Raw genomic sequence first — 15,751 nt, 5'->3', positions numbered from 1 at the left:
CGAGAAAAACGAAGTTGAAAACCCGAACATTATTCCGCGAATTGTCTTAAAAGCAATCGATCTTTATCGCTACTCTCACCACTAGCAGTCAAGAATAACTCTGAAAAACCAATAGTAACTGTTGTTCCGTAATTTGAGATTATATCAGATATTCAAAAATTATATCAAATATCAGCATTTCGTTCTTAGGACATATTATTATTGTTATCACTCGTTGAATTGCACTGAAATCGTTAACAACACCTGTAAAAAAACAAAAACTCAAAATGACCGAAGTACGACATCGTGTTGTTTTGACTGCTTTAGTACTTCGGACGTTTCGGGCGTCGGAGGTAAGTTACGTCCGAAGTAACAGCCGGGTACTTAAAATCCCAATCTGTACATAAGATATTTTTTGTATCGGCGATAAAAAGATGTAGAAAATAGATACGTGAACGATTGTTTTTGTAATGGTTGAAAACTAATAGCGTGCATCCATTAAATCGATTTGTTTACATTTGTTACATAGGACCTTTTCAAAAGTTACGCGAGAGTTCTTTTTTTGAACAATTCAGGCAATCAAGTGAATAATTGCTTCAGTGTCTTGTCATATTTGAAGAAATCGCCTGGCATCCCTATCCTCGATTCATCGTATTGTGTTTTGTTACTATATTCGTAAACAAAACAGTTCGTCCCCATAGTGAGATAGCGAATTAATATGGATGTGGTGCATAGGCTTGCCGGTTTGTATCCCGATTTACGTGTTTTCCAAACAAATCATGCAATAAAAGTTAGGAAATTATATCATGATGTTATGAGGATAGTGGCTGATGCAATTGCTGAGAACATGAACGATTTCAATCAGCTGGCACAATCTCAAAACGTAAACGAACATCTTATACGCATAGGAGTACTTTATGATTTGGTATATGGAAATCTGCACACCGGCGAATGGCACGCAGTTCCGGTGGAGGAACGTGAAGTGTTCACTATCCTAAGTTATTTCCGAGTGAGCATTTATGAAAAATTTATGGTTTGGGGAATTCTATTTATCGATAATTCTAGATTCTGTATTCCTTGCTCTGTGCCAGAGAGAGTTCTGAATCGATTAAGAATGCAATTTACATTGCGGATATAGGTATAATGTTGGGTGCGAAAGTTTTCTTCGATTGCAAAGGTATGGACAAGGATCTACTTACTGAAGTGGCTTCAGTACTCTCAAGCGCAAAACGTGAGTGATAGAATCATATTTAAGGAAATATTGAGTGCAAATGTTTTGTAGACATTCTAACGAATATCGATTATCTTCCATTTAGAGTTAGAGAACCAAAATGAACCTCCGTTGAAGCGTATCAAAATTGATAGCGACGACACACAAGATGTCACGTGTGAAATCCCATGTCTCCATCGGCCAACGTTAGAATATTTTGGGTATGTTGCCTTTTTTAAAGTTACGTGTTAGCACTCGCTTTCGCTACACTTGCACGAAATTCACAAATTCATAAAATGCGTTCAATTGATACCATTCATTCATATGTCTTTTTCTTTCTAATGAGACCGGGTTTTTTTTTGACCTGACAAAATCTTTTTAATTTCAATGCATCGACTGCTAAGTACACTTTCAAGTATCTGTTCGAAAATTTTTAGTTAGTCTAGTTTGGAACCGGTTCTTTAAATTTTAGAAATCGCGAACAGAAATCCGCTTTCCCCATTTCATTATATCCTCTATATCGTATTTCGAAATCATATATTGATAATTCCATACTATATCGTTGTAAATGTGTCACCACTATGGTATCTTCACCCGCTTTTCCAAAAATTCCTACCAAAGGTCTGTGATCTATATAAACTGTGTACTTTTGACCGTATAGATATTTGTGGATTTTTTATGGTCGACACCAAAGCCAAAACTTAAAGAATAGGATATTTTCGTTGAGAATCATTTAAGTAAAAAGATGTGAAATAAATTGGATTTTCCTTGTCGTCTATCGAATGTGCAATAACACCACCTAGCCCATATCCAGATGCGTCTGATATCATAATAATTGGTTCATTGGGGTCATCATATTCTAGAGAATTTGTTGCTATTGATGAATTCTTTGCCAAATTGAGGGCATCTCTACAATGAGTGTCCCAATTGAATTTAACATCCTTTCTGAAAAGATTGTACAAATAATACAGCTTCGGTATGAACTTGTTGTAATAATTTATCAACCCCAAAAATGAATTCAGTTCAGTAACATATGTTGATTCTCTAACATTCTGGATCGTTGAAAGCTTATCCTCACCAATTATGTGACCCAAATATTTCAACTCTTTCATAAAAAAAAAATACATTTATCCTCATTTATTTCAATGTTCGACTCAGATTGTCCAAAACCTTCAACAATTTTGCCTTACAATTTCCATAATCAGTCATCCAAATGTCATCCAAATCGCAAAATACATTTTCTAGTCCCCTTAAAAACTTGATCCATTGCCTGATTCAAAATGGATGCACTAGACGCTGTATAAATGAACAACCCTTTTATTGTATTTATCATCATAAATTGTCAGGATTTTTCCGACAATTAGAATTGTGTATAAGCACCTTCTAAATCCAATGAACGAAATATTTTGTAACTGTCAATTTGGCAAATAAATTTTGAGCAACAGACAAAGGGTAAGTATTTGGAATTATCTCTTTATTTATCGAAACTTTACAGTAAAGCACCAAAAGAATTTCGTCATTTTTCCTAATTTTTACAATACTTTTTGTATTCAAATTGTGCTAAATGGAGCTTTTAATTTCATGCATAAAATTAATGCATTTTTACTACGCAAGCGGTTGCGCCCGTTTATATAAATACTTTAGATTTCTAGGAATAGCCCTAGGCTGTTTCCTCAATATTTATGTTCGCATGTTCCCAAACACGAAACCCTTAATTACTCTCAATGTGTATGTTCGCTCGAGCCTAGCATATACAGTAAAACCCCGATTATCTGCTGAGGTAAGTTCTATGGTAATTTTATAGAATTTTTTGAAATTTGTCAGTGAGTGGTAGGATCTTGATCTTTTGTTTTGTTCATTGCTTTCACATTATCTGTCCTCTGGTATACACGACCTAACAGATGGATAGTTGAATGATTGCTGTATTATTAAAATACGCTGAGATATCTTTTTTTTGCGTTTGTACTTCATTTTGTGTTATTCGCGATTTTCTTTATCCGATGTGAATTTGCCAGACTATTCCGCGGATAATCGGGGTTCTACTGAACATTGGGGTGGCCGCGAAAATGATCGTTTCAAATTTCAAAAACCGACCACGTACATTTTGTTTATTGGACCCCCAAAAAAAGCTGTGCAAAATTTCAGCTCATTCGGACATGGTTTATGGGTGTCTCAAAGCTAGGCTGACCAAACGTACCGTTTTGAGCGGGACAGTACAATTTTTTCGACCATTTTGGATTGTCCTGTTTTTTATCAATCTGTACCGTATTTAGTGTACAAAAAAAGACGGGTGGGTAATGTCGGGGACATAACTGGAGTGACGTAGGACTATACAAAGGGGACAGCTTTTGTTAAATATATATTTTAAATATATTGTTTTATTTTCTTCTCCTACGTGAATACCTACCTATCTACCTGAAAAATGGATTAGTTTACTATTTACTCTTTATGAATATGTTGATGGTTCTGAAAAGAACCTTTGGTGTTGTGTTTTTGTTATCACTCGATATTCCCATCTTGTTCGGTTAAACCTTCCTGTTCAGCTATTGCGTTTGCCACTCGCCACAGCTTTCACAGTTGGAAAATTTCATCCCATCCAGCTTGTGACATGTTGTTCAGTAAATTACATTTAATGCGACGTGCCGGAGAAACACTTTGCCACTCACTGAAACTAATTGTTGCTTTGATGAGCGCCGAACCGAAGCTGCTCTGTTCTTGATGCGGGTTTTCTGATTGTCGTGAGCAGCTTTGCAAGCCAACTCGAGCACTCCGTCGGCCGAAACTCTATAATCGCTGTTAGGTATACTGGTGCTCCGGCACCAATCCGTTCGGCCTAGTTACCCTTGCGGAGCAATCAGTGAATACGACCAACAGGGAACTGGAGATCTGCACGGTTCGAGTGAGACTTTGCCTCTCCCTTAACTTGTCCTCCTTTGTTACGTCCACGATGGCGATGCCGTACAACCACACGGGTTTACGGTTTGAAAGAAAATAAGATATTTTTTTGGGGTCCGCGTGTTTTATACTCTTGCGGTACACACTCACAGGATAGAGACAAATCGGCAGACTCAGCCAGAGGGGCGAGTCCAACGAGACGAACGAATGTGCGTTAAAAGGGAGCGATGGCAAAAAAATACATTCATTACGATTTGTTCGCTCGTTGGATTCACATGCAGGCTAAAAAGGGTCCTTTTAAGGATCACAAAATTATCTTCAATCTAAAGAGTTTATTGTTTTGTTGTCACTCGATATCCCCATCTTGTTCGGCTAAACATTTCTGTTTAGCGATTGCATTTGCCACTCGCCACAGCTTTCACAGTTGGAAAATTTCTTCCCATCCAGCTTGTGACATATTTTACAGTAAATTACATTCAATGGCACGTCGCATTATCACCACTCAGTATCGGATTGGAGGTAATTTTAACCTGTAATTGAACATTTGCGATGACAGTGGTACAGTGTCGACTTTCAATGTGGTGTCATAATTTGGACCCCGAACTCTATGTTTACAAAAATGTCCAACTAAATGTCGAGATAAGTGTAAATTACTGTACTTTCAATCTAGAAGCAATTTAAGAATTGGTGAAAATCAATAAGCTCAGAACAACTTCCAAATTCACATACTCATCATATCCTGGCAAACAAATTATGAAAAAATCAATTTGTGTTTTATTATTATTTTGGATATTGTTTTAGAAAGCATTGAACTGTATTTCCTACACTCTTTTTTGGAAGGTTTAATGGCCCTGAAAAGCACCTTGTTTTATGGAATGGTTCCAATTTAGAAAACTTAGTACTCGTGGTTTTGAAAAAAACCATTTCGAACGCCCTCGATGCCACCTTGTTCTGGATTTGCCACCAAAGCAGTTTGTATAAAGAACAAACTTTTTTCTTCTGGTACCTGATGCCGTTTTGCGATTGCGTTTGCCACTCGCCACTCGCTGCAACTGCCTGTTGTCTTGATGTCCACCGAACCGAATGTGTTCTGTTCCGAATGCGGGTTTTCTTATCGTCGCGAGCAGCTTTGCCAGCTAACTCAATCACTTCGGCGGCCGAAACTATATAACGCCGGCTAGGTGGACTGGTGCACTGGTACTAACGCGCTCGGCCTAGCTACCCTTGCGGGGAACTCCAGATCAACACGGTTCGAGCGGGATTTTGCCTTTCCCTTCACTTTTCCTCCTTTACCATGTCCAGACATGGCTGCTTAGGTTGGTTTGTTGATGTGTTGTGATGCGAACTGATGTGGTGTACGGTTTGAATGAGAATGATCGTTACGGAAGGAAGGAAGGAAGGTCTTGTATTATAGAGACTTTAAACTTTTTTTTAAACTCCCTCTTGCCTTGAGAAAGGCACTCGATCCCTCGCCGTCCAGCTCGTCCAGCAACGATGTTGTCCAGTCGGTGTCCACACAAAGAATGATCGTTACGGCAGCGGAGCGGGGATTTTTAAGCTGACTGGCTGGCTCGAGAATTACGCATGTGTGAGACTGCGACCAATGTTTCGTTCATTTTTTTCTTTTTCCTTTCCAATCGTGCTTCATTCTATTTTGCTGCTGCTCTGGTTGCCCGTTTTGGTCGGTACGATTTGAGGAGCACAAAATGGACCAATCAAAAATGGGCACATAGTGCATTTTGACAATGCTTGATATTTCACAATTATTCAATTATTTATCTCAAGAAAAATGAGATGTTATTCGTTATGATAGATGCGTAGATATATTTCCTATCAATTGATGCAAAAACCTTTGCGATCTATTGAGAAATGCTCGAGTTATAAGCGTTCCAAATCTTGCATTTTTTCCTACTTGTTCAGTGCCTAGATTTCCATTTCACCCCCTATATCTTCCGGTTAGACGTAGTCCTACGTCAAAAATGTTTGTAATAATGCCCTGTTGTACTGTAGCATGGTACACAAATTCAGATATGCCGGTCCCTTAATTCCGCAAAGCTTCGGAACTGCTGCTGGGATGACAAAAAAATATTCCATTCTAGCGACGCGGTACTCAGCATTTTCTTCTTTTTCTTTTGGGAACATGTCTTTTGGGGAAACGTTGAGCTGTATTCTCACCTAAAAGGGGAGTGAAAGAGCTGTTCCTGTTATAGGTTTGAAACTCTGCAAAAGAGCAGGTGCTTTGTCTCCAAGTATGGATTGGACCGGTAAAATCAGGCACATGGGATTAAAGGTGGATGGCCTTAATGATTGAGGTAATTGTTGCACGCAATAATCGTCTTTAGAAATATTATGTACTAATTGATCTCGTGCCTGGGCTGATCTGAGGATTTAGGAATTCTAATCGGTCACTTTGTCCTGGATCGTGGAAGAGGCTGGACCGGCGGAGTTCGCCAAGAGCCTCGGTGTGCTAGCTTAGGTTGGTGAGTTGCGGTTATTCCGAGCAAGCCAGTTTTAGGTTTTATTTTCTTAAAAATCAAATTTATTTTTCCTAATAGATTAAAAAGTAGTGGCTCAAAAGGTAGAAAGAATAGGAGTATTATCGTGCGAAGCGTGGTAAAATCTCAGGTAATCTATGCTTGTTGTAATCATGGGGGGAATGTGTGCTAATGTTCCACGTGAAGTGATATGTATGTATCATTTCTTTAGTTGCAAATTCCCGACACACCGGATACAGCTAGAGCCGTTCCAGACCTCACGATGCAGCGAGAAGGTGCCAGCAAACCACGTGCTGAAGAGCGCGAAGTGCTGGCAGGGAGCAGCGACAACGACCGGTTTAAGCGGAAGAGCTCCGCTGATTCAAGCATCAGCAACATCCACGGCAGTGGAGGAAACTTCGCTAATCAGAGTGATAGCGATATCGACGATAGCGGAAGGAGTTTCGCTAATCCGAGCAGTAGCAACATCAACGTCAAGCGGGAGGAAGCCCGCTGTTCAAAGCAGTATACGCAGCATCGAAGTTAAGATTGGAAAGCGAAAAGATATTCGTATATAAAATTCCTTTTTTTAAAAGGAGTTTTGACGTAGGACTACGTCTTTCATTTCTATACCGGGGTGTAAAATCAAAGTTTTGAAAACGAAAGCGTTACGTCGGTGACCGAGATTTTGAGCGTTAATAGCTCCTAAACAACCAAACGAAATGGTATGATAAACACATCATTCGAAAGATAAAATGTCTACGCGTTATATACTTGTTACTTTTTCATCTAAAAACTTGTTTCAATAGCCTAACAATTGCTTTCAAAACAGGCTATTGAAATCACCAATCGGTATATAAGCGAGCGCCGCTCGGAAATCCACTCAGCTATAATTGAACAGCGATTGGTGCATGTTGTGGCTGTTGTGGTGAAGCTGACTTCGTTTATCATGAAAGTGCTGATGAACGGTGTCACCAAGAGCCTGTTTGTGCACCTTAGGCCAGAAGGGAATCCATCAGGAGGAGAGTGATGCCACAAACGGTTCCGCTTGAGACGTCGGAGCAGCCACCACACACATACACGCGCGGAACTATTTTCGTTTGGTTGCCATCCAGCATCGAGAAGATTTCGGAAAGATGTCATCGTTTCTGAAAAATAATCTACCAGTTCCCCTTGGAATTGAGAAATACATTCATGCGAAAGAGTTTATTTTAATGTTTTCTATCCATATAACCATGCGACCAAATACATTTGGTTTCGTGATTTTTCAATCAAGTGCAATGAACAGGTGGTTATCGAGTTAGCATTAACCACTGGTGGGCTTCGAGTATCGAGGAGAATCTGGAAAGATGTTATCGTTATCGTCAAGTGCAATTAGCAGGAAATCTTCTGAAGATTATTCTTCCCCGTCAGTAGGATATGTAGGATATGGAAAATGTTTCGCATCGCGAAAATCATATAGTTTTCAATCGATTATTGCTCAGTCGCTGAAAGTTTCAAATTCAGAGAGTTCATTCGCCTCTAGTTTGCCTTCCAAATTGCCATCGTAAACCACACCATCTCTCGATTCATTCACGGACAAAAAGCATACTTAAGCGATACCTGACCTGAAACGCATTCAGTTTGTTTGGAACTGTGAGGGAGCACAGGAAAGCCGATCCATCAGGAGCAGAAGAGAAGCCGACCAAGAGAGTATCAGCATCGAAAAACATCGGATACATCGGAGCAGCCGCCACACACACATACACGTGCGGAACTATTTTCGTTTGGTTGCCATCCAGTGTCGAGAAGATTCCGGAAGATGTTACCGTTGTTGAAAAATAATCTGCCAGTTCCCCTGGGAATTAAAAAAAACATTCAAGCGAAAGTGTTTATTTTAATGTTTTCTAACCATAGAACACTGCGATCAAATACATTTGGTTTTGTGATTTTTCAATCAAGTGCAATCAACGTAAGACCACGTCTTTCGGCAATTTATTAGAGGTGCAATGAATCTTAAGAAGGAATTCCCGCTCTACGCGCTGATGTTTACTCAACAATTTCTCAAACGAGAAATGGGTGTTGTGAGAAAGGATGAGCGAGCGCAAAAATTATGTAGACTGATTTGATGCAACAGATATTTTGTCTATTGGAAATGGAATACAAATCATATCACAATTCATGCAATGTATTATGTATTATACAACTTTCGTGAGATTGCTTGTTTTGCTGAATATTGTGCCTTCAACGCTCTCGTTTTCGAAATCCCCCAAATATTCATTTTTTCATTCATTCAGAATTGATTCAGATGCAACTAAAAACAAATGATCACTAAGTCAACGATAGTCCTACGTCACCCTTGCGGTTATACCACAGATATAACCCATTTCCTGTTTTTCTTGGCAGACTTATCTCACTTCTTAACTAGGCGAACCTAGCCAGAATATTCGCCTGCCCCTGGGCTTCTGAATGCCAAAGGAGGACTAGGTTCTGCGGAATGCACGAATCCGCATGCTCGTGCTGTTTTAGTCCTGACCTATGAATTGCCGGACAATCGCGCAGGTGCTAAGGATGACCGACTTTTGAATGCCGGCCAATTCCTTCTCCATATTCAACACCTTAAGCGCTTCCAGAAGAGTCTTCGGGACAATTCCTGTTCCAGAGAGAACGACTGGAACAATTATTGGGACCTCTCTTAGCCCCCACAATTCTTTGAGTTCCACGGCCAATGGGCGGTACTTACGAATTTTGCGACCGTGGGTCTTCTTCGGATTTTGGTTCAGTGGAATAGCGACATCAATGATTGTGACTTTCCGGTCGCTCTTGTCGTAAATCATTATATCTGGGCGGTTGTTGTGGATCGAGAGGTCGGTCAGAACAGTGCGATCCCAGTACAGCCTGAAATGCGCGTTTTGGTTGGCGCTTTCTACGAAGTACTCGCGTAGTTGTCGTACCTGGGCAACACACAGTGCAGATATGTCGACTATTCCAAGTCGCCCTTCTTTGCGTGGTAGTGATACTCTCTCCAGTGCAGATTGAGGATGGTGCATTCCGGCCTCTCTGAATGCTTTCCTCATTCTCCTCTCGTTGAGGAAAGTCCTCAGGACACAATTCACTCGACTCAAGAACTTGCCTCGCAGCTCCGTCTTGATGTCGGAGTACCGAATCCCGGTGAGCTGTCGGAATCCAAGGTATTTGTAAGATTCGCCACGAACCATGTCTTGTACAAACTCGCCGTCATAGACCTCGTAGCCTCCGGATTCAGTGAGTTGTCCTTTCAACAGATGGACACAGCGGCACTTGTCGAGGCCGAACTCCATGCAGATGTCCCTGCTTATATCTTCGACAACCCGGATAGCTACAATTAGACGCTGACGTGAATCAGCGTAGACTAAGGTGCAGAGACGAGCTTCACTGCCTCATCGCACGTTGCAGGAACCTAACGACGACGGGATCAAATTCATAGATCTCCCGGACGAGAAACGAGTGAGGTATGGAGTAATAAGCCTTCCTGTAGTCGATATAGGCCATGCTTAGGTTCCGCTGGTTATATACCGCCTGGCCTACTATGGCTGCGTCGATGATGGCCTGGTCTTTGCACCCATGAGTATTTTTCATGCATCCTTTCTGCTCTTCTGCGATGATGTGATGTTGTTCGCAGTGGGCAAAAACTTTGGCGGAAACAAATTTGGCATGTTTGGGGCAATAATTGTTTCTATGGTGGTTTTACAATCCTTTCCCCTCTCTGAAAGGGAGGAGTCCCATAAAAATAATACGAATAATTCATCCAAACATGATAATTGAAAATTTTCAGAAAACTCTGAAGGAAATGAGAAAATTCGGAAAATTCAATTCGCATATGTTCTACAATTACATAGTGCCAAGCGTTGTTAATCCATTTGATGTTTGCGCTATCGAAAATTATCATTGTTCGAAAGTGGAAATGAATTTTAATGTGATAGAACGCACTCCTATATCTTCTTCTATCTATATAAATGGAAATGGATCGCCGAATGTGTTGATAAGAGCATAACTCGATAAAGAAATTGTCCGATTTAGGGCTGTCTTTATTCTATCATAGTTTCTGTATCAAACATTTATTCCACATAACGGAAAAAAACGAAATTGGCAAGTGGTTGAAACATCTTGAACGAGAATAGTGTCTGAAAATAATTTTATATAATAATGACGAGTGTTGGTGGAAGTACTAGGAATATTATAGTAAAAGGTAATTTTAACGGTATATTAGCAGATCGATCAATGAACAGTTCTGCGCTTGGACCCATGAACATGAGCTTAGTAAGAAAACGTGAATGTGATATCAAAAAATAAATTTCGGGCGGGACGAAGTTTGCCGGGTCAGCTAGTAATATATAAAACAATTCTTAGCGAATTACAAATTCGATGAGTTCGCAGTAAAAATAGTTATTAAGTATGAAACTATTTAAAAAAATAGGTTAGATGTTTTCTGATTTGGTAAGCTGAAATACATGAGGCGAATTTCTTTCGAAACTGTGAAATTTTTCTACGATATTACGTTGAAGTACATTAACAAATGGAAGGTTAGAACCATAACAGTATTATATTAATTACTTGCCCTACGATTTGATTTCCAAAATTATGGATCAAACACGAGCACATCGAGTCATTCCACTATGCTGAGCGAGCGTCAGGTTTTTTGGTAAGTTTTGGTACAGTTTAGTGTGGTTCGACGTTGCATGTTGAATACATAAAAACCTGTTTTTGCGTGGTTTTTTTTGTGCGGTTTTCTGTTCCTGTGCGGTTTTTGCGCGATTTTTTTTTCTGTATATGAAAAGAAGCAAACTGTCCCATCGCAAAGCAGGGAAACAAAAGGAAATCGAACGGTGAACGGCGTTGATTCGAGTTATTTTCTTGGGAGAAACTCTTTTTGCGGTCCCTCTCCACCCTCTCTCCGATTTGGGTCAAATATGCACCGGTTTGTTGTATATTTTGTTGCGACTTTAAAGGTAAAGGGAACGAAGTATGAGAGAGACATTCATAGAAGTCGTGGTTTTTATTGGCGAAAAACTATAGTGATCGATTTTCACAATCTTCTCTTGATCCCAATTTCTTATGGCTCAGGAAGTTTTGCAATGCGAGAAAAGGATTGTAATCACTTGGTGCCAGGTTAGGACTGGATGCATTATTATTTCCCAACCAACCTCCCGGAGTTTCTGGCGAGTCATTATAGCCATGTGTTGCCTTGCGTTGTCCTGAAGGAACACAACACCGCTTTCTGGCCAATCGCTAGCTTCAAACAGTCCAGATGTTGCTAGTAGAGATAAAAATTTTGTATAAAAATGATTCTCTTCAAGTCCCACCAAATACACAGTAAAACCTTCCTAACCGTTAGTCCTGATTTGGCCACCGTTCGTATGTGAATATTTTTCATCACCAGTCACTATTCGTATAAGAAATTGGTCGATTTTATTCCGTTTGGCCAAGGCTTCGCAGATGGAAATTCAATCAATTGTATTTTTTTATATTAATTGGTGTGGCACCCAAACACTGAGCATCTTTGTGAATGCAGCAGCTCTTCAGCTCCTTGGCGATGCTACGATTTATATAATACCGGTCAACTTCGATTTTTTGTGAGATTTCATCGACAATTTCGACGACAAGCCTGCCTGTGCGAGGTGCATCTTTAACATCAAAATTACCTGAATGTAATCGACAAAATCAAAATTACATGTAATTAGCTGTTATAGACTGGTACTGTAAACACCATTTACAATATCAGCGGCTTGGCTTGCATTTTCACCTTTATCAAAGAAAAACTGTAAAACGTACCGAATCTTCTTTAGTGTGAAATGTAAACATCACAACGAGTATAACCTAGAAATTGTTTGATCGATGAATACGAGATGTCGAACACTACAGCCATCTACCGAGAAAATAATGGATTTCTTTTTCCTCAACCTAATATTATTGTTGTACTTTTCAAAAACTCAACAAGGCTCATCCACATAAGTCCATAAATTTATAGAAAATTAGAAAATCGTCAAATCAAAAAGCGTGATCAAGTTCGTGTGAGAAAATGTGTTCTATCGTACAAGTCATTCAGGCACGTTTCGATTTGTGCTATATTTAACACATATACTCGATTTAAGTCATGATAAAATTTAAGTTCGAACATGCTCCTGATGTTTTACTGTATAACAAGCTTGCACTTAGGTCCCAAGTTCTGAAAAAAAAATCACTCGTAGACATTTTATCTTTCGAATGAAGTGATTATCATACCACTTCGTTCAGCCGGAAAAGAGTTATAACCGCTCAAAACCTTGCACCTCCGACGTAACCTCTTGTTTTTGAAGTTTTCAACTTACACATCGACACAGATATGAAAGACGTAATTCATGCGAAAGCATGCTTAGTACTGTTCAGTTTTGTGCATATTGTGAAGCTTCATTGGAGAGATTACGAAGTGATTACATAGCTAAATAAAGTGAACTTAAGTAGAGTGATTGAAAAAGAATTTACAAAATGCTTGGAAAAGAATTTACAAAATACCATACTTTTCTGCTGTTTATGGAAAAGTAACAGAGTAACAGAGAAAAGTAACTAATTTTTTTAAATAACTCCAGGAAACTTGTTACCAAAAAGTTATAACTGTTCGATTTTCTTAGTTTTCTTTTTTCGCGATGTATTACATGAGGATTTAACTAAGAAGATTGAGGGTATCCTAAATTAACAAATTCCTCATAAATCCCTACAATATCACAACCGTGGAAGAAGCCAATGTCGACGATGCAAGAAAAGTTCATTACCTTCTGCACAGATGAGGAGCTTAAGCAGAAGCTCAACTAATGCTATCAGAAGTCCTGGGTGCAACGCAACATTGAAATACAGTATTGTGAAACATTTTTGATAAATATATTTTCGATTTTCCATCTTCATATCTTATCGAAAAAGGCTTCAGTGTGGGAAATAATATATTCAAAAAATCCACGTACGCTATCATAAAGGGTGTGTCACAACAAATTGCATCACGGAACAAACGCTGTAGAAATTCACCCAGTAGACCGATCCTTTTGAAAATTTTAGACAGTAAAATAAAAACTATTAAACAACTTTTGGCATTTTCTTTTTATTCATACTTCGAGCCCAAGCCCGTATGCTCGCACCTTCCTCTTTACCCCGTCCATAAGGTTCTGTACAACATCAGGTTGTAGTTTTTTTTGAACAGAAATCCATTTTCTCTTGGAGTCCGCCTCCGATTTGACAACTTTTGGGTTCTTCCGGAGGGCCTGCTTCATAATCGCCCAATATTTCTCTATTGGGCGAAGCTCCGGCGCGTTGGGCGGGTTCATTTCCTTTGGCACGAAGGTGACCCCGTTGGCTTCGTACCACTCCAACACGTCCTTTGAATAGTGGCACGAAGCGAGACCCGGCCAGAAGATGGTCGGGCCCTCGTGCTGCTTCAATAGTGGTAGTAAGCGCTTCTGTAGGCACTCCTTAAGGTAAACCTGCCCGTTTACCGTGCCGGTCATCACGAAGGGGGCACTCCGCTTTCCGCAAGAGCAGATCGCTTGCCACACCATGTACTTTTTGGCGAACTTGGATAGTTTCTGCTTACGAATCTCCTCCGGAACGCTGAATTTGTCCTCTGCGGAGAAGAACAACAGGCCCGGCAGCTGACGAAAGTCCGCTTTGACGTAGGTTTCGTCGTCCATTACCAGGCAATGCGGCTTCGTCAGCATTTCGGTGTACAGCTTCCGGGCTCGCGTCTTTCCCACCATGTTTTGCCTTTCGTCGCGGTTAGGAGCCTTCTGAACCTTGTATGTACGCAGGCCCTCCCGCTGCTTGGTCCGCTGGACGAATGAACTTGACAAATTCAGCTTATTGGCGACATCCCGGACCGAACTTCTTGGATCACGTCTAAACTGCTTAACTACGCGCTTGTGATCTTTTTCACTGACGGAGCATCCATTTTTGCCGTTCTTCACCTTCCGGTCGATGGTTAGGTTCTGGAAGTATCGTTTTAGTACTCTGCTGACCTTGGATTGGACGATTCCCAGCATCTTACCGATGTCCCGATGTGACAACTCCGGATTCTCGAAATGAGTGCACAGGATTAATTCACGACGCTCTTTTTCGTTCGACGACATTTTTCCAAATTTACGAAAAATTGACAGTGAAGCATGGTCAACGTGATCTATACACTCTTATCTGATTATAAGCGAAAGCTGAAGATATAATTCCTAAAAATTAAATTTCTACAGCGTTTTTTCAGTGATGCAATTTGATGTGACACACCCTTTACAGCAATGTCTTCACATATTTCCTAATGCATTCAAAATGTATTCACAAAATCAAATGTCTTCAAAATGAAGACTTGTCTTCAAACCTGGCATCTCTGGTGCACCACAAAGTAGAAGAGAGATGAAATCGCTAGAAAAGATTGCCTGACAAATTTCCAATAACGATGAGAATTTGAAATTTTAATTAATTTGGTTTTTTACTTGACTACATGATATTTGTTAACTTTTTTGTTTTGATTTAATTAATTAATTCATAATGAAGGAAACTTCTAATGGAAAAAAACGTTTATTATTTGCTCAAAAAGAACATGCCTATTATTGACCAACTTACTCCGTGTGTGGGGTTAGTTGGTCAATTTATTCTGAAATATAAAAACGTAAAATAAAAGAAAAATGTTAAATAAATGATTCTCTGATTATTTTTCATTGAAAGAGTAAAAGGTAAGCTTCATTGCGGTACATAACAATCTAACGCAAAACTTCGTACTACAAAGTTATAGCCAAATTTATTCAAATATGACAAACTAGCCTCGCCCTTCCCTATGGAAACTCGAAAAAATAGAAAATTAAATTTCTGACTTAAAATGTTCTCTGGGATTCTACTTTACTGTAGTTTTTGTCCCAGGTTTGGCCGATGCACCGTTCCGAAGTTACAAGCCAATTAGTGGACCGGAGTGCAACAATTTCTGTGGAAAATCGGATAAGGAACGAATCGAACGAGCAGAGATGCGAATTTCAGAAGCAGCTGGAGAAGCCCGCAAGTCCAATTTGGCAACAAAATAGGAAGCGATAGGAAGATCACCTTTTAAGCGTTGAAGGACAGTTAGCGGTCCAAGGATTGCATACTGAAAATACTGTGTAAAATAAACGAAATAAAAGTATCCAAAATTTAAAACGCATTTTTCCTTGTTTTAAAACTGATAGAAGGTCTA

At 39.7% G+C, this 15,751-nt stretch overlaps 1 protein-coding gene across 1 annotated transcript in view; it reads left to right on the top strand.

The window, feature by feature from the left end:
* Window positions 1–679: 679 nt before the first annotated feature.
* Window positions 680–15,751, top strand: part of LOC129767345 (bifunctional peptidase and arginyl-hydroxylase JMJD5) — a 66,181-nt gene continuing 51,109 nt past the window's right edge. Inside the window, exons 1-3 of the mRNA XM_055768099.1 lie at window positions 680–988; window positions 1,045–1,210; window positions 1,296–1,410. Of these exons, the coding sequence (XP_055624074.1) occupies window positions 698–988; window positions 1,045–1,210; window positions 1,296–1,410 (572 nt within the window). The 5' untranslated portion in view covers window positions 680–697. The remainder of the gene's footprint in view (window positions 989–1,044; window positions 1,211–1,295; window positions 1,411–15,751) is intronic.

The sequence above is a fragment of the Toxorhynchites rutilus genome, chromosome 2, assembly GCF_029784135.1.
Source record: "Toxorhynchites rutilus septentrionalis strain SRP chromosome 2, ASM2978413v1, whole genome shotgun sequence".
In the NCBI taxonomy this organism is placed as follows: domain Eukaryota; kingdom Metazoa; phylum Arthropoda; class Insecta; order Diptera; family Culicidae; genus Toxorhynchites; species Toxorhynchites rutilus.
This window is presented reverse-complemented; position numbering and strand designations above follow the sequence as displayed.